We start from the raw sequence: 19941 nt of genomic DNA on the forward strand, positions 1-19941 counted from the left end.
AAAAAAATCATAAGGCAAGTCTGAATCACTGGGATTTGGAAGATATAAAAGTTCTGTAAGATACCATTATAAACCTCATAGGAAGAATGAGTTTCACAGCAGACGGAAAAATAGTGAGATGTTAAGAGAGCCCATGCTACCATAAGCCATGTGAGAAACAGTGAACATGAAAAACACAACTCCAAGGCATGAAGCTAAATAAACACATGCAAAACATGCATTTCTGTCATTGTTAGACATCAAAGATAAAAGGTATCTTATTAAGTGTTACATAATCACACAAATTTAGGATGAACACAGTAGCCTAGTCAGCATCACCACTCTCAGAGACCAAGATCATTTAGATTCTTTTACAGTTCAGATTCTTTCAGATGACGGAGGTGTTTGTGTGTTTTAAAAAGATTTCATCACTGAGAACAACGGGAGAGGGATCACACTCTTACTACACGTTCTCGGTTTTCCTTTTGCCTTTATCTACTTAAGGACAAAAAGCAAAAAGAAATCCCAAACCACTAAAAAGATGTAATCCTCAGCAAGGGAGGCAGAGCTCTAACACACCACGGGTGCTGCAAAGGACTTCTCAGACTCAAACAGGAATTTTTTCTGTTCCCCAAGGCTGCTATGAACACTTCACACTGTAAATACAGTGTTTTTATAATACCGCCACAGGGTGTATGTAACACACATGCCTCCTGATAATAAAAGAAAGCAATCAAGGAGTGTGCATTCTTTTTTCCCTATTTGTGAAGAACACAAGCTTCCCAAAAGGAAAAACTTAATCAATTTTAACTGCATCATTTTATTAAATGATCTGTCAAGAACACGTTTTCATTCCAAAAAAAAAAAAAAAATCCAATCAAAACAGAAAATTGCTTGGAACCAATAAAACAATTCAAGCCCTGGGGGAATTCTACCCCACAACTAATACACTGCTCAGCATGAGCAGAGAAGTCTCAGCTATTAGGTATCACGCACAAGGCTGTTGTAAAGCCACCTGTAAGGCACCCAGCTGTGTCCCTGGAGAACCACCTGCTGCTACAGCCTCTGAACACTTGGAAGCCTCAGGTGACTGCAAGCACTTCTCCCACCATAAATACACTCCTGCTACCTCGCTACACCACGCAGCACAACAGAGCAGAGCAGCCCTGACACGGATCTATGTCTGGCTGTCACTTCTGCTTAACACTGGCATTTCCAGATGCCTATGCTGCTCTGCAGCTCACTCTGAGACCAACTAGGTGCCGCTGCCAACGCTGTCAGAAAGATCTGCAGCCTGAGGAGAAAACAGAGGTGCTCAGTCTCCCCATTTAGTGCCTGGCCCACTACTCCTTACAGCAGGGGCACCATGTCACTTAGAAGTATCTCCGTGCCTGGATTCAAATTCCAGCACAAAGCAAAGAGAAGCAAACTATTCTGTAAGCAGTTTGCATTATATCAGGTACCGAAGAGTTGGCTGGGCAGAAGTCTTCAGGCCTTACCACAGAGAAAGCAGCATGCAAGCAAACACAGCCTAAGACACCATCTCACGTAGCCAAACTTCCTGTCTTTCTGTTGCTGGAGGGTTTGCCCCTCTATCTTCCTTATCTTTATAGCATATTACCATATAACAATCTCACTCAAGATCAAAACAGAAGAAGTAATAGCCTTATATCTCTTGTCAACAGCAATGCTACTTGAAATTTAGTGTCAGTTGATGACTCCCCAATTGCAGCTGCTGAACAATGCGTCGATCCATACGATCTCTGCAGTGCTTTACAACACCACAGCATAACTGCTCAGTCTCTGACACACGTAATGAACCATCCTTGCAGCTCCCCACCACAGCACTTTTACACAAGTTCCCTGCTGTCATCCCTTTCCTCAGCAGCTCATATTGAGTTTTATCATCTCAAAGAATACACACATAACCACTCACAGGTACATGTCACTCTTCTAACAGTCAGGAATTCCTAGATCTCATCTTATCTTTCAGCACAAGACCCAAGTGCCACTCAAGCTCCCCAGCCCAATTCCCATGGTAGCCATGCTTTACCATAACAGTAAACAGTTTTAACTCAAGTTTACTGTAGGTTATCAAAGCCAATTTGAGCACCTCCCATGCTAGCATTCATAGGCTGATAACATGATGTCCAGCCTTGAAAGTCCAGTGGACTTAGGCGTACTCAATCTAGCAGTCTTGTAAAGAAAATTGTACCTCTCCAAAAACGAATCATGGTATCACAGAATATGCTGAGTTGGAAGGGACTCATCAGGATCATGGGAGTCCAACTCCAAGCCCTGCATAGGACCAGCCCCAAGAGTCACACTATGTGCCCAAGAACATTGTCCCAAAGCTTTGTGAGCTCTGTCGGGCTTGGTGCTGTGACCACTTCCCTGGGGAGTCTGTTCCAGTTCCCAACCACCCTCTATGCAAAAACCTTTTCCTGATATTCAACCTGAATATCAGGAACCTCCCTGGTTCAGCTTCATGCCATTTCCTTGAGTCCTGTCCCTGGTCATGAGAGTGAAGAGATCAGTGCCTGTCCCTCCACTTCCCCTCGCGAGGATGTTGAAGTCTGCAGTGACGCTCCTCACTGTGACACTCTCCCTCAGTCTCCTCTTCTCCAGGCTGGACAGACCAAGTGACCTCAGCCACTCCTCACACACCTTTCCCTCAAGCCCCTTCACCATCCTCGAGGCCCTCCTTTGGACCCTCTCCAATGGCTCAATGTCTTTTTTATACTGTGGCACCCAAAACTGCTCCCAGCACTGGAGGTGAGGCTGCCCCAGTGCAGAGCAGAGCAGAACAATCCCTTCCCTTGCCCAGCTGGCGATGCTGTGCCTGATGCCCCCCAGGACAGGGTTGTTCCTCCTGGCTGCCAGGGCACTGCTGACTCATGTTCAACCTACAATCAACCAGGTCCCTTTTCACAGTGCTACTCTCCAGCCTCTCATTCCTCAGTCTGTCCGTACACCCAGGGTTGTCCCATCCCAGGTGCAGAATCTTGTCCTTGTTGAGCTTCATATGGTTGGTGATTGCCCAGCCCTCGAATTTGCTGGGGTCTCTGCAGGGCCTCTTTGCCCTCAAGGGAGTCAACAGCACTGCCCAGTTAAGTGTCCTCACCAAACTTACTTAGTATCCCTTCCAGTTCTGTGTCCAAGTCATTTATGAAGGGGTTGAAGAGCACAGGGCAAGGACAGAGCCCTGCAGAATCCCACTAGTGACTGGACACCAGCCTGATGTCATCCCATTCCCTATAACCCTTTGTGCCCAACCCATGAGCCAGTTGCTCACCCATCACAAAACATGATTGTCCAGCTGTGTACTGGATACCTTGTCCAGAAGGATCTTAGGAGACAGTAGCCAAAGCTTTGCTGAAGTCCAAAAAGATTATATCTACTGCTTTTCTTAGATCAGCTAGGTGGTCACCCTGTTGTAGAAGGACTAGACAAGCAGGACTTTCCCCTCACGAAGCTGTGCTGGCTGTGACCAGTGCTGGTTGCACTATCCTACAGCTGTTTTTCAATAATCTTTTCCATGATTTTACCAGGCATTGGTAAAAGTGACACTGACAAATCTGTAGTTTCTGGGGTACTCTTTCTTGCCCTTCTTGAAAATTGTCAATGTTTTCCAGCTTCCAGTCAGATGGGATGTCTCAGGATTCCTGAAACTGCTCAAAAATCATCAAGAGAGGTTTTGTGATGTCATCAGCAGCTCCTTGAGGAATCTCTGATGAATCCCATCAAGCCCTATAGATCTGTAGGGATCTGCAGCAGCAGATCCTGCACAAGTTCAGGGTCAGCTGAGAGTTGATCAATCTCACCATCATGATCAAGTTCAGGGTCAGCTGAGAGTTGATCAATCTCACCATCATGATCAAGTTCAGGGTCAGCTGAGAGTTGATCAATCTCACCATCATGATCCTCCAGCTCAGGGCACTGAGACCCTCTTGGTCCATTGTCCACGTTGAAAGCAGAGGCAAAGAATGCATTAAACACTTCTGCCTTGTCCATGTCCCTGTTTGTGAGGTGACCACTCTCATCCTGTAACAGGCTATTTCAATGCTACCTTTTGCCATTAACGTATTTGATAAAACTCTTTTTATTGTCCCCCACATTTCTGGCCACCTTCAACTCCCGGCTGAGCTTTGGCCACATGAATTTCTCCCTACAGTGGCAAGCAGCATCTCTGTGTTCTTCCCTTATCACCTGACCTTGCTTGTTCATACACCTTCCTTTTTCGCCTCACATCCAAGAGCACATCCCTGTTCAGCCCAGCCAGCCTTCTGCCTCGCCTGCTTGACTTGCAACATTTAGGAATTGCCTGCTCTTATGCCCTTAGGAGCTGGTGTTTAAAGCGCTGATGGACCCCAGCACCTGCAAAAAATTTTTCCCAAGGGACTTTACTTACTAGTTCTCTGAGCAGTCTGATCTCTGCTCTCCTCAGTCCAGAGCTGCGGTTTTCCCGGCACTTTTACTCCTGTCAAATGACGGTGATGATTATGGGAAGTCCCTTCCTCAGACGTGATACCCTATCAGCCAAGACAGGCCTTTCAAATCACTATTCCAGATTGCTCCAGCAACTTCACCACAAGCCACTCTGCCCCACTCTGAGATTAACCTCCAGGTAAGATGCTCGTTCTTACCATCTGTCATCACTCTCCAACCCTTTTTCAAAGTCACAGTAGTGACCACTACACTTGCTGCTTTGCCCAAATTCTGAGCACTGTAACTACATTATAAGTTCTGTTGTTTAATCACCATCCCTCACCTCCCAGCCAGTTCAAATGGAAAACAAAGAAATGTTCCTCACTTCCTTTTCACAAAGCTCTGCACATGCAATCACCTCATTTCAGGCCAGCAGCAGCTACAATTCTACAGTAAATGACACACACCCCCAAGGTTATGTACTCGGTAACCTTTGTGAAGGCACTCTGGGATCCATCTCAAACACTGCAGGAATCCACTGGGATTCAAAGCCCTTTCTAAATCCAAGATCCCCGTCATTCAGTCAGTGCAATGGATATTGGCAAAATTCGTTTAACTTTAAAATAACATTTGTTTAGCAATGATAGAATAAGGGTCTGCTTAAATTACAGAACTCTATTCCATAATCCATAGGTATTAAATCTTTCATTTCTCAGAACTCACGTGAAACTCTGTAAATCTTGAAAGTATTTTTCATCTGCAAGTGTCTTCAGCTCTTGTCTCGGACACTCTGCATGTAGGAGTATGATAAATTGATAAGCCCTCCAAGAATAAATGAAAAAGCCTCATGGGAGCAAGTAAAGTCTGAATAAAATCATGCTTTGAATTCCTTGCTCACGGAAAACAGCACGAAAACTCTGACACCCAGAAGTGCCTGGATTTCACACAATTTCCCTTATACAAATGTCCATGAGCTTCAGACCTTTCTCAAAAACAAGCTGTCCACATGTCCAACCAATTTATGCTAAAAGGAATGCCTTGAAGCAATAAATGGGAACTCCTCCACTGCACAACTTGATCTCACCAGGAAACAGCATATGGAATATTCGGCACAAGCCACCTTTGCAGATTTACAGACCAACGAGGCTAAAAAGACAGGTGTCAAACACTGAGCAGGAAAGCTAAAACTGCTTCAGTATCAAGCACTTAATTAGCGTGAGACCCAGAACCATAAAGAGAAGGTTTAGCAACAGAGGGGCAAGCTGAAATGGAATGTAACAAAATTTGCTTAAAAACTATCAAGACTCTAGCCAGCCACCAGAAAACAGGAGCGTAATTGATTTCAGGTAAACATTAGTGATTTCCTTCCTACAGGCTTTGTAGCATGCAGCACGTACATCACAAGGCTTTTACCATGGGCCTGGCTAATATGAATGCCCATTACAGCTGCTGTACTACGCTATCTGGAAGGCCACAGAAACAAACCAGCTCTGCCAGGTGACCAAAGAAGAAAAGCTGTCAGGAGCAAACACTCTTAAGCACTTCCCCAAGCCTCTCTCAATACCATTCCTCTGTATTTAGACAAAAGTTCAAAATCCAGAGCGATGCCTGCAGCCATTTTTCATTCAATTATATTTCATGGATAAGATGTTCAAAAGTGACCTCTAATTTCAGAAAACGAAATCCCTGAGAACACGCTCGGATACCCAGGGACTAACTGCAGAACTGCCAGGCACAACTGGCACTGACACCTCTTGCCTAGTGCTTCAAATATGCTATTTTGGCTTTGTGCTGAAATGAGGATTTAGAATTTTGATTCTAAGGGGACACAGCTTAACAATTTCCAGTAGTTAGGTTGAAGTACATGAAATAAATACTCTTGGAAGCTTAGCTTTAGGGAAAGAATCAAGTCTTGAGGGCAAAGAAGTGATGAGGAAAGCAAGGGTGCTGACTTTAAGCTGAGAGGCTTTAAAATACTGCAAATAACACATAACCACCTACAGTAAAGTACCTTACATGAGCCAGTAAATACACGTATATACTCTAGGACTGCAGCCATGCTGTTAAGCTTACTTCTCTTCGGTATTTCGCTCCTAAATGAAAGCCATTCTCCCTTCTTTCATCTAACAAAATGAGAGCACCTTTTTCTCCTGAAGAACTGCTATATCTCCAGCACAATGTATTTTTAGCACTTGGGTACGAGCTTTGTTTGCTTGTGACTACCAAGGAAACTGATTCAGTTCAGTGATCCAATGCAAAACAACAATTTTTTTAAAAATAAATTCCATTATTAGTGACATCATTATTACTACATTCCAAATATTCAGGTTCCTGAGCTCAACAGAATAAAATGCAGGTTTTTTTAATGCCAAAATATCTTCCAGGTTGCACTAGCCTACGTGCTAGAGCCTACCCCAAAAAGCACCATCATTCAGGTTAATCCAAACACATTTACTCAGCTACCCTCATGATGAACCTGAGATGCCTGATCGCAGCCTAGTAAAGCACAGTATGAAAACTCAGCTGCAGAACTGCTGCAGCTGGAGGCTGAATCCTCACCTTGTAGGATGAGGGAGAGCAGTGCTGAGCCCTAAGCTCAGAGGCCATAGAGCTCATAATGATGCAACAAGTCCACTGGAGGGTCAAGAGACACCACTGACTGAAAGGGAAGCAGGTGTTTGCCAACAGGATTCCAACTAGGCGTTGATTTAAATTTCAACTTTTCAATTAGAAGATGTCTGCTTGAAACGCCCAGAATAGTCAAATGTAATTGTTGTCAGCCTCTGGAAACTCTGAGAAGGAAAAATAGCTAGTGAAAGACTTGAAGCCTTCAATACAGACCACAAATACTTAATAGAAATTTTTATCTTTTTTCGGGGGGGGGGGGGGGGGGGGAAGGGGGAAAAAAACTTGCTTACCCTTCAAGACTACTGATCAGTCTGGTAAAGTAAGAATACAGAATACTACTGGTAAAGTAAGAATACAGAAACAAACATAGTGAGGACTAATCAGTAATTCTACTAAAGGCAAGAGAGATCCTGTGAAGGTGAAACCTGTAAGGGGACACCCTTGACATTCAAACATAGTTACAAGGAGCCACTGGTATCTCCTGTAACAGGGAAACTGGAAAGGACCTAAGCTAAGTCAGTCATTCTTTTCAGGGAAGTCTGAATGACAAAAAGCCTTGGAAGTGCTGACCCCACACTAAATGTTATCTGGGCTTCTGATTGATAACCCTTAATCTTTCTGAACATGTATGTAGAAATAGAATGGATACACAGGAACCTGTATCTGAATTTGCCCAGTAACTTCACAAGAGGAAAAAAAAAAAACAACAACAACAAAAAAAAAAACCATAATCAAGAAAAAAACAAGTGTGATGCAAAGGAAGTGGTATATATTTCAAATAATACTTGAAAGTACTTTTAAAAGTTCACTACCTTTGCCATGCAATTTATTCAGTAAAGTCATTTGCAATAACCAGGCTTTAAAATAGACAGATCATAAAGGGGCAAGAGGTTTCCTTTTATTTTCCAAACTCATCTTCTTATATCTTGATCTGTGGAACAGATTCTGTGGAAAATATAATCCACTAAGTTGATAACTCCATTTCAAATAGTCATACATCAAATGACATTACAAACATGTGCTGTAATCAGCAACAGGTCAGTCAATTGTGTCTGTTTCACAACTTCAATTCCAAGATTAACTGCTTCATATTTTATTTGGTAAAAGCTGCTACACAAGGCACATGAAGAGATCAAGGGCTTAAAAAAAAAGACAGCAAAGAGAGTGAAAATAAAGACTATTATTTATATGAAACACTATTTTATAAAGCTGCTAGGGAACGAAAAAAGGATTACGCTAAATTCTAATGGAAGACATCCTGTTTGCTGCCACTTGTCTATCTTACAAGTAAAAACACACCTTTTTTTCTGGGAAGTACACATCACCTTTGAGGAAGTACACTGCAATTTTAATAACCTCAAGTAAACTTCAAACCAAGAAAAACATGTCTGATTTGTTTGGGGTTTTTTCTTCTGAAATCCCCCAGCTGCAGTTAGGTCCCCAAAACCAAGCCAAATTCCTCACCTCTAGCAGATTTTGCTCAATCCTTATTTGGATTAACTGCTAATTAGCCTGCTTGTTCTTACCTTCCCTAATCCTTTCACCTTTACTACTTCATTTCAGCAACAGTTTGCCTAGGGTTGTTTTAAGAGGCAGATTTGGCCATACCTGAGTGGATTCCCAGGCAGCACAGACACACCTAAGAAATGCATGCAGGTGAAGCAGTCACCTACGTGGAGCCACAGTGTATCACAGGGATAAGTTCTCAGAGTGAAGCTTCCAAAAGCACCTGGGAAACCACCCCGATCATTTTCAGACTGAAGTTTTACAAAAGACCTCAGGTGTGAAGGCGTGCACCCAGATAGATCAAATTAAAACCACAAAAACCTCTCTGACAACTGGCTAAGCTGCAGTATTGTCAAGTACAATCTACTTGCTTCTTTGGGCAAATAAGACACCTTGGCACATTCCCCAAACTGACATTTTGTCTCTCTCCCCCGCCCCTCTTCTTTTTTCTGCTTAAATGAAAGATTATCAGCCACTGGAATCCAAACACAAGACAGAGAGATACCACAGTGTGTGCTAGTTCCATCAGTATAGAAGCAGTTAAAAACCATAAATACATTCTGTATCCAAATTAGTGATTTTCTGAATTCAAATTCTTGTGAGTAATTCCTCAAAGAAAATCTTCAGATGCAGTGAGGAACAACTTTTATGCTCCCTTAATCTTTTCTGCTTAAGCTTCAAGCGCTAGACTTTTCCACTGCGTAAGAGGGTATGGGAACACTGAGGCAAATTTAAAATCCTTATGCAAACTTCTATGGGCAATGTCAGCAGACGTCTCCATGCTCATTCTGTCCTTAGAATGATAAATTATGCTGTTTGATAAGATTTCAAAGATGACCACTGACTTTTTCCTCTTGTTTTATATTATTAACTAAAACCACGTGCCAGTTCAATGGGGGCGTCCTGGATCTACTGTCTACCTGTGCTCAGAATGACTTGAGTTCAAAACTAGATCCTTACAACACACATTTCTACCAGTTCAACCAACATGCAAAATGCCTCTGGCACATGAAACACTGCATTAGAACACGTTTTCCAACTCATAACCTCCTGCACTCTACAACAAAGGAGCACTTACTGCCATTGTCGTCAGAGTCCTCACTGCTGCTAGGAAGCCGATGTCGTTTCATGATCTCCCCGGGAAACAGCAGGCAGCCTGGGAAGCAATGAGACAGCACTTAACCCCAGGTAATAACACACAGTCATCAACTTGTGCTTCTGATGGCATGCGAGCATTTACAGCACACAAAGGAAAACAAACAACTTCAGCAGCAGCTGAAATATGAACAGTGAACCTCTCAAGGCTGCTTAATTAGGCTGTTATCATATGAACAGGTGGACAACACTGGAGAGTGGCAATGACAATCCCACCAATGCTTTCACCCCACCAAAAAACTGTGTTTTGTCCTGAGAGGTGTTAAAATCACTAAATATCTGCAGCCAATGTGCTTAACTTCCCCTGCCTATTCTGGCACTAGATTTGCAATACAACAATATTTTTACTGCTTGTGTAAATATTTACTTTGGCTAATATATTTTTGGAGCAATTTTATTCCTGTTTAAAGTGCCAGATTTACGAAATCAGAGATTAAAGTCATCCACTTACACATAAAAAATGAAGCATCAGCAGTAGCAAGCCCAGTTTCCCCAGATTAACTAAACATGCATCATCTATGCCCTGGAAAGCACCACCCTCTAAGATGAGAGAATTACTTCCTCCTGCAGCCACATTTCTAGTGCCATGCCTAACACTAACTGTTCTTTGAGAGTAAGATTATTCAGATGATTATTCAGAGGTTACTCCAAACCGCCAGATGTCTACCAAAACCAAGTTCATGGGCACATGAGCCTGTGATAAAAAGGCCAAAAATTCCAAATCTTTTTAACTGCTATTCTCAGGGCACTGCTATTTTCATGTGTATTCCTTGTGGAACGAAACAAAATTCAGAAAAAACGAGGAAGCTGTAAATAGCTAGTCAGTATTTGCATGTAAAAAGCTATTAAAAAGTGCAAGTTGAAGAGCAGAAAAAAACATGACAAGACAAGTCCAGAAAGGCATATCCACCATAAGTTAAACTGACAAGGACTCCAGATGCACATCAAAACCCCTGAGTCTTCGCTTACCACGTATCAATCGTGGTATCAACAAGGTCTGGGCACTCTGCTAGCAGCAAATCCCTCACACCTCTGCACACAGATTTGGAGATCAGATGCCAAAAATATTTTCTTGCTTCTAGTTAAGTGCAGAAAATCTACCCTTATTTCCATGAGAGTTCAGACTTCCTCAAAACCTCTCAACAAAACTCCTTCCATTGGCCCTTCAGTGTAAGAATTAACTGCTTCAACTTTGTTCACTGAGAACACGGCTCATTGTAGGAAATTCAATAATGCCTTCAACTTTTGTAAGACTGATTCCCAAAATGCCTAACCAAAGCCTGACACTACTTCCAAAAGAGCACAAAAATATCTGCTCTTCCAGAAGTGCGTCATGTAAAAAGAAATTAGCATTTTTGAGGGAATTCATTTTGTCCCTACTAGCAAGTCACAAGCAACTGAACCTGAGACTCTATTTTACACTTCCAGTGAATACAGTTCTAAGAGCCTGAGCATTGCAGGATTGCCTCCTTTTTCGTATTATATGGGCAAACAGAGTTGGGGGGAAGCCTCTCTCCCACAGACTGACTTTTCAGAGTGTTATTTAATACATCTGTCATTGAAACATGTAACAGTTTTGAACTGCAAACTTTATTCACTAAAGAGAAGCTGAATGGTTCACCTTACCAAGACCTTTTGGCATCGTTTCACAGAGTAAAAGTACACATACAATGTCTGATGCCAGAGAATAAAGAATCATAAATGGCAGCCTCTTACAGGGCTAGAAGAATTCTCTCCAAAAATTGCTCTGAGGCAGGCCAGAACTTTGTGTGTATGGGAGACGGAAATGCTGTCAGTGGATAAATACACAGACCAGCCAGGACCATCAAAACCCACTGAATACAGATCTGGTGTAAATGCAGGAGATCCAGAGCCAAGTTCCTATACAGTCACTTATGAAGACAGAGAGCCAACATGCAGATCCAAAACAGGCTAAGACAGAACTGAAAAATCAGTTAGTTCTTACAAGGCCAAAACTAGGGCAATGAATATCTATTCTGTAAGGTACTTTTTCTATTAGTTCACATATTAATAACAGCAATGTAAAAGAAGATATTCACTCAGCAAGAACCTCCCATAAACAAAGTAAAGAAAAACTGGAAGAAAATAAAGGAAAATTGTCCTATCTCACAAGTGTAATTCGTATATTCCTGGTCAAAATCCTCACTTCCTGGTTTGTTTCCCACATGGTCTGAAAGGCATGATACACTGTAAAGCAAAGTAACAGAGCGTATGTACACTGAGACACACCTGTGAACTTGCAACAAACAAGAAAATCTGGAATTCTGCTCCTTCACAGCTTTCTGGACAAGTGCATTTTGAATGGATCTTCTCCTAGCACACTTTCCGCAAATTCAAAAAAATAAGGAAAGAGATGGAACCTTCTTCCTCCTATCATGTGTCTTTAAAAAACAAACTGAACATCGCCTTTTTGGTTGCTGTTTAAAGGAAAGAATGGTATTCACTCCTCCCAGTTCAAGCACTCTCCAGAGTTTTTCAGGAAATAAGCCAGAACAGAAGCCACTTTTCCTGAGTACAGAGTATGAAATAAGGCAGCTAATTTTCTTGTCCACTCTAGTCAGGTGTCTGAAGTTGGCCACACTGAAAAGCCTGTGTTCTCAATAGTAACATTAAAAGAAATATCCCATTTGATGAAGCTCATGTGAAATTGTTTTATAGATGCATGGGGAGGGGGGGGAAGAGTTAAAACTCAGAGTTCTCATTTTGCCATCTTTGAACCTAACCTGAGTTTACAGGGAGCTAAATCACAGATCAAAAAGCAGCATTTGGCTTCTCAGAGTAAGACTCAAATCCAGTAAGATTAACCCCCTGGAACTTGTGTCATTAGGAGAACAGCTTTTTTCAACTTCTAAAATCATTTTAAACTGCTCCCACCAGATGTTCATATCCACAGCTCAGAACACATGTTCCAGAGGTAACACTGGAACAGCTAATAAGACTTATAACCAGGCAGATTGAAATGGTTTTCAGCGTATTGTGGTGCCTCTGCCTCAAAGGCTACCAGTTTCTGTCAGGCAGTGGGTGACTCAAAGTCACACAAGAAACTCATTAAAAAGTGCACGTTAGAAATAAGCATGGATTATGGATAGTGATGGTTAGATGCAGATTGATGCTGCAAGTTTTTTCCCTGTTCCAGCAGACATACACTATGATCACCATGCCTCTAAGCAAAGAGAATTCACATGTAAGCATAAAAAGGGTAAAACATTTGATGCTGGCTTTAATACCAGAGTAAAAGCTATGCACCCCAGCCTGCAACTCTTGCAGGGCAGGAAGAGACACCCAGATGACTGAGCTCAATTCCCAAGTGCGTGCAATCACGTAATTGCTGTCCAGCCCAGAAGTTTCCACAAAACATTCACAGCAACCCACACACGGCACAGAGTGACCTCCCAACTCCCTTCGCAGGACCAACAGTGCTCTGAAGCAAGGAAGCAGTCAGCCAAACAGTGCCTGTGAACCCTGGATCTTCTATCAAACATTTTTATGGCTGTTTTTCTCAAATTATTACACCAGCCCCAAAAGGGCATTTGCACAACACACTGTTCACCTGAAGAGAAAGCCCAGCACTTCAGAAGCTGCCACAGAGTCCAACAACCCTAAGCTGACAAAGGCTGCACCACCAAGCCACACTCTCTATCAGTTTTCAGTGACACCTGTGAATTCTTAATTACTCAGCAACTTTTGTATGCAAACTTTCAGTTTCGTTTCCTTGAAAGAAGATTGTTTCTTTGTGTTAAAACCATCCTTTCAGGAATCAGTCAGACCAATACACAGCATGCTGATCGTGTTTTCTCCTGAACACTCCAGCATAACATTTACCAGGGAGAAATCCAAGTGGACTCAGTCTAATGCCAGCCTTCAACCAAACACAGCTTTTGAGAAACACCCACAGCTCTGCAGGCAGTGTTACTCCAATATCACAGGCAGCAAAGCATCCAAGAGCACTTCATGCAATCACACCACCGTGATTAACGGCATAGATGGGACAGAGACCACGTCTTTTTAGCCCCCATCGTCCTCAGATGAGCTGGCCACACCAGGGCAGCACTGGTGAGGCCAGCACAGCCTGCAACACACTCTCCTGTGCTGCTCCAGAGGCTGAAGGTGCTGCTCTGCTTTACAGAAACACATCACCAGTTGCTTTTCCATCATGCTTGCTCTGGAAGTTAAGCTCTGGGTTTTGCTCATTGATTAGGTACAAACTCTAAACAAATAAATGCAATTCTGAACTTTGATGGTGCATTTGCTCAAAGTGTTTTTAAAGGCAAGATTACACCACCTGAAACTGGCTTCTGCATTTTGGAGAACGTGGGAAGCCTTTTTCAAAATACTTGCAAATGCTATACAAATGAAATGACTAGACAATAATCCAATACAATCAATGTCAGGCCACAAAACAGCATTTGAATTTACATATCCTTGTGGAGCTGAGCAACAAACATCTAAGTCTATACAAATAACTGTATGCAGGTAGGCACACAGACTTTGCTGTCCACTTCTCAGTATTTGATGGCAGGTGCAGTGCAACGGGTTAGACTCAGCAACATGACACAGTACAGCAAATTCACTATTTTTAGCAGCGTGCATTACCATGCTACCCCATTCTTACCTCTCCAAGAGATAAAATAAGCAGCAAAAACCCAAAGACCCCACTGGACAGCAATGTCAAGACCTTTCCTTTTTTTCTCCCACACTGGAGTCCCAGGAGTCGCACTGGTAAGAGTGTAAAAAATGCAAAGAGCAGAAATCCAGACACTACCCCATAAAACTGGGACAACAGCGTGCACACACATACACCCATGTGCCACATACCACGTGCACAGTTAAGAACCCCACATTGTTCTTCACTCAGTTTGACCTCAAGTGGAGAGGCAATCAAAGAGAAAGATGTAAAGCGTGTCAGTCCTTGTTATGCAAATAGCTAAACAGAACCAGATTGTAAAAAATAATTATACATGGAAAAATCTACATCCTCAGGTCAAGGGTTTTCCACAGCACAATTCTTACTGAAGTATTTTCAAGGGCCGTATAAACTCCTGGGTAAAAGAGTGTATAATTCAAACTCTGACAGACAATTAACTGTAACCATGTTAACGGGTGTCACTATAACAAACTGCACTGAACAGCTGCAGAGACAGAATGGGAAGAAAGCAGAGTTATGACAGATGTATACCCTGAAGACAAACTGAAAAACTGGCTTTTCCTGAAAGTAACCCACTAACTGCAATGAAACGAAGACCTAATTATCTCTAGTACACAAGAAATTGCTTCAAAACACCTATTGTACAAATGGAAGTGAAGTGTGACACAGCTTAATAAAACGCATAGAAGATAGAGACATTTGGCTTCTATTACTGGACTCTTTTTAAATAGCTTGTTTGTAACACCACACCTTCTTCACTGACACCTGACATCACAAGAAGCTTTTCTGCTTCTATCCTAGACCTAAAACAGAAAAAAAGGAAGTACATCAGAAAAAAATTGTATTACTAAAATCCACCTAAAATTTTAAAATTCCATGAAAGTTTTCATAGCAACATTTTATAGTCAGAGAGGTACAAGCAGAGCTCTTAAATGAAATATTACAGTATTATGGAGCACAGTCCACAGTGCAAAGAGCCACAGACCTTAAATCTGGAGGAAAAAAAAATCCTCCAAATCTCACAAAACAAAGAAGTACTTGGCCAAACAAGGCCAAGAGTGTTCTCCACAAGGGATATTTCTACTGAATTCAGCACACCTATTCAAAATTTCACAAGGCAAGAGAGAAGCACAATTTGGCCGTTATCAACCCAACACTTCTCAGGAATCCACATGCTCATTTATGCACCTGTGGAAGCCAACTCATAATGTTACCTTACTACTTGGGCAGGGGCAACAAATTATTCCCAGACTGTGGTGGTGAAACTGACCGCCCAAAATCTGGAGCAATGCACAAATTGGGCTCCATGACTTAATGCAACCATTGCAGTTCATGTCTTCCACCTAGGAAATGGTGCCAGCTTGGTCATCTCCAGCTGAAAACAGGAGCACGAAGCAGCAGTACTAACCACATGGAGAAAACATTTGAGGAAAGACTGAAAGTTTTTTTTTTTTCTAGGTTCTGTGAATGGGGAATGAAACCAGAGAAGCTGGAAGGGAAATCTGCAGCTGTGAGAGGAAAGGGGAGTTTATTATTATTACTTTATTTTAAACATATGTATTAAACATAGCTCAAAAGCAGGGAGCAAGTGGTATATGAAGCCAGAGGGAAAATCTTGCCACTAAAACATACAATCCTTGCTGTTTCAACAATATCCCACTGAGTGTGAGAAACCTCTAGAAATAGAATCATAACAAGCATATTTTGGTGTAACTTTTATGAAGGTTTTTGGTTTGCAAGTGTGGGCAGCTTCTGACTTAGCTAAAAGACAACATCTGCTTAAAAAGGAAGTTATTCCAAATAACAGCTAAATCTTCCTCTAAATAAATGGGGCTGGCATAAAAGCACCTTCAGCCTTTTACATTAAAACGTCAACTAAAATGTGTTGCTAAATCCTACTGGAATTTCTAGTACTCCCTCACAGCTACAGGCACCTACTCAGACCAGGTCACCACGGTCTGTGTTACTGGGGGGCTGACAGACCTCAGGACACCCCGGATCTCACCTGCGGGTGAACCTAATAAACTTTCTCAGAACAAGGCGGTCAGCTGAGGAGCCGGGGAGAGCCGGGAGGAGAAGTCGGCCGGCGGCAGGCGCTGCTCGCAGGTGCGCTGAGCCTCGGCCGCCCCGCCGCGCCCACGGCTGCGGGCTCGGGGCCACCTTCCCGCAGGGTGAGAGCCGAGGCTTCGGGAGTCGCTTCCAAAGCGGCACTCGCGCTCACCCCGACCGCCGAGCCCAGCCCGGCCGGGTGCCGCTCAGGGCAGCTCTCATCCGCCTCCTCCCGCAGCGATCCCATCTCCGCTCCGGCTCCGCACCGTGCCCGCCCAGGGCTCGCGGCAGCGGCGCCGGAGCCGCCAGGGCACGGCCGGCGGCCGGCTGAGGTCACGGAGCAGCCTCCTGGCCCGGGCGCCGCCGGGCTACACCTCCCCCGCGGGGGTGGCACCTTCCCGGCCAGCTGCACGGCCGCCGGCTTCCATGAGAAACAGCCCGGCTCGCCCCCTCCTTCTCCTCCCTCCCGGCTCCCGCTCCTCCCCGCCGCCGGCCGCACCAATCCGCTCGGCCACGGCTGCAAATCAAACTTGGTGCCCCCGGCTCCGCCGCCTCTCCCTCAAAGCCCTGTCACTGCCGAAAACGGCCAAGGCACCTTCCCCGCCCGCCCCCGCGGCCGCACTGCCATGGAGGGGGTGGACGGGACGGCGGATCGAGCGGCAGCTCGGAGACGAGCTCATTTTCTGTGTCTTGTGTCTGTCTCTCCTCCCACTCCCAGACAGTTCTGGAAACTGTGTTATCACCTCTTGTCACAGGAAACCAACCAGCAGGCGGTGCAAACAAACAAACACCCTTTGCCTCCACCCTTCCCAAAATCATCCTATCGGGGACGAACGGGCGGGCGCGAACGGGAAGGGAAAAGCAAATAAAAAAAAATAAAAAAAATCCCCCACAAATAAAACCAAAACAACAAACCGTGCCGCCCCCCTTCCCCCCCCCCCCCCCCCCCAGGAAAAAAAAAAAAAAAAAACAAACACCACCAAAATTCTCCTCGAAGCAGGCGGACTACGCGAGCCCAGGGCCGGGCAGGGTGGCTTTGTCTAACTGGAACAAGTGGAATGATGGCTGGAGCCGCACTCACCTCCCCGGGGAGAGCGGCCCGTTACACAGAAATGCCGCAGCCCCGCTCCGTCCCGCTCGCCAGGCACCGGGGCAAGAGCCAGATCACGGAGCTACCCCGACCGCCGCCCGAGCAAGTTGGGGCGGGCGTTCGCCGCCGCTCCCCGCTGTCCCCCTGTGATGTTACGTTCGCGCCCCAACACCGCCGGCCGCCTCTCCGCTCCCTCGCCCACAAACTCCGGCCCGGCCACGCGGATTCGCCCCTCGGCCTGCGCCGGGCACGGGCCGAGCGGCGGGAGGGGGCCGGGCCCCCCCGCGTCCTGCCCAAGTTCGCTCCGCGCCCCCCGCCCCGCTCCCGCTTCGCCTCCCGCAGCCGGGGCGGGGGTCGGGCGCGGCGGGGTCGCCGTGCACCTGCCGGCCGCAGCCCCGATGCCGCCCCGCGCCCCGGCGGGGCCGGGCAGCGCCGCACACATTTCCCCGCCTTTTCCCACTCTCAGACACGTGCACTTCGGGGCTCGGGCAAGTTGTTCTCCAGCGGGAGACACCGCGCTCCCGCCTGAGGCGACAGGGCCACCTCTGACAGCCCGGCGCTCCCCGCCTCCAGCGGAGCACCCACCGGCGCCCATCAAGCAGGCGGCTGACCGGCTGCGGCTCTCCCGCTCCGAAAGGCAACTTCTGTTTAATTTCACCGATGAGCAGGTTTTATGCTTTCCAAGCATTTTTTTTTTCCCCACGAGCCAAATCCAAGTGCGACTGGGGGTTATGGGGGGAAACAAAGCTGCTCCTGCACACGAAACACCTCCTCTCCCACGCACACCGCTCCTCGCCCGCGGCGAGAGGCGACGGGTCTCGTGGGCATCTGGGTAACACTGTGCCACACAGTGGCCATGACTCTCCCCCACCCCCTTCCTACACATCAGTAGCCGAGCAGGACTTGCGCTCTGCCATTGCCATCTGGCTACCAAGTTGCTCCAACGCTTCCTACTTTCCGCGGCGGGCGATACCCGGCGCTGCCCCCGCGGCGCAGCCTGCAGCGACGCCTGGGGCGCAGGGCCGGCGGCACGGCAATGCGCGGCACGGCACGGCACGGAACACCGGCAGCTCACTTGGCCGCTGCACCTGGGGAGCTGCGCGGTGCCCACTCGCCCGCAGCGGAACAAAAAGGGAGCCGCCGCCGCTGCCGACACCGGCCGGTCGCGCCGGGCGGCAGCGCAGCCTCCCCTGCCGCCTCCGCCCGCCCCAGCCCCGCACAAGTTGCTGGTGGGATAGCGGAGCCGCAACTCGGCCGCCTCCCCTCGCCCCGTACCGAGCGGCGCGGCTCTTGGCGCCATGTTAATGACGTACTATCTTATTTCCACTAGGCAGCGACCTTCGGCACGAAACTGCTCTCCCGCCGCCTCCGGAGCGACAAAAAAACCCCATCAAATATGGCTGTGCTGGCGGCTCCGCGGCTGGCGCTGCGGCGGGCACGGTTACCTGCTGGCGGCGGCGCGGCGGCGGCGAGGGCGGGCGGCGCGGCCGGGCTCCCCCTGCGCGGAGGGCTCGGGGCCGCCGCATGAGTTCGACGCGGCGCCGGGCAGCGGGCACGGAGAGCGGCTCGCTGCGCCACACACACTCTCTCTCACACACACAGATTCCCTCTGACTGACGTTTGTACTTGTTATGGAGGAAGGACTCCGTGAATCAAACTCGTTTCTGGGTCACTGCTGCCACAGGGGGGAGCTGCTTTAATCCCCTGCCAAAACTGGAAGGCGAGGGAAGGGGGGAGAAATAATAATAATAATGCAGCGCCGGGGTGGGGAGGCGGCGGCGCGGCCCCGGGGGAGCCGCCGTTAACTCTTGGCGGGCCTGGCCGCACCGCGCGGGGCTCCCGCCGCCCCCCGCCGCCGGAGCCCGGGGGAGCGCGGCCGCCCGGCTCCCGCCGCCTCCCGCTTGTGTTCGAGCGGCCTGGAAAATGCAGATGGGAGGCAACGCTGTGCGGCTGGCAGCTGGGAAATGATACGTGTCTGCACCCGCATCCCGCCCGCGGCACTGCTGGCCTTACCCTGCAACCATTAACGCTTCTCTCCAAAAGATTTAAGCCGATTTCGCAAGCAGGAATTCTAGCGCTGCACTGGCTCCCTGTGCAGAACGCATGAGTCACTATTTGTCAGGCTGAGAAACTGAGGTACCAAGAGTTAAACGCTGTGGCCACATGCGTAGCGCATAATTGCCGGGGCAAGAATAAAACTGCACGCTCCCTATTCTCAGCCCCCAGCGTTATCCCTCTGGCTCGTTAACTTTGATACTTCTCAAAGACTAGAAAGAGCCAACACAATCTGCGGCTCAGTTCACATCTTTCTAGCAGGAGTGGAAATTATCTTAAATTGGCACCAAATGACATACTAAACTTTCCATTACCTAAAAAGCGTGTTTGAATGCAGATTTCCTTATTTTTCCACATAAATCGCTTTACCTCACGCCATACACCT

The 19941-nt window shown here is 46.5% G+C and overlaps 1 protein-coding gene across 7 annotated transcripts in view; it reads right to left on the reverse strand.

The window, feature by feature from the left end:
* The window catches only part of JADE1 (jade family PHD finger 1), a 43217-nt gene extending 24079 nt beyond the window's left edge, over positions 1-19138 (reverse strand). The window contains exons 1-2 of one of the 7 annotated variants that reach the window (XM_032108598.1): positions 19120-19138; positions 9620-9697 (exon numbers count right to left, since the gene is read on the reverse strand). In XM_032108598.1, coding sequence (XP_031964489.1) covers positions 9620-9671 — 52 coding nt within the window. In that variant the 5' untranslated portion in view covers positions 9672-9697; positions 19120-19138. Of the gene's footprint in view, positions 1-9619; positions 9704-15112; positions 16331-16367; positions 16452-17492; positions 17794-18814; positions 18837-18946; positions 19018-19119 lie in introns of those variants that run through there. The other 6 variants (XM_032108601.1, XM_032108597.1, XM_032108595.1 and 3 more) reach the window with 6 other exon arrangements.
* Between the last annotated feature and the right edge of the window lie 803 nt (positions 19139-19941).

The sequence above is a fragment of the Corvus moneduloides genome, chromosome 5 (genome assembly GCF_009650955.1).
Source record: "Corvus moneduloides isolate bCorMon1 chromosome 5, bCorMon1.pri, whole genome shotgun sequence".
NCBI classification, from domain to species: Eukaryota; Metazoa; Chordata; class Aves; order Passeriformes; family Corvidae; genus Corvus; species Corvus moneduloides.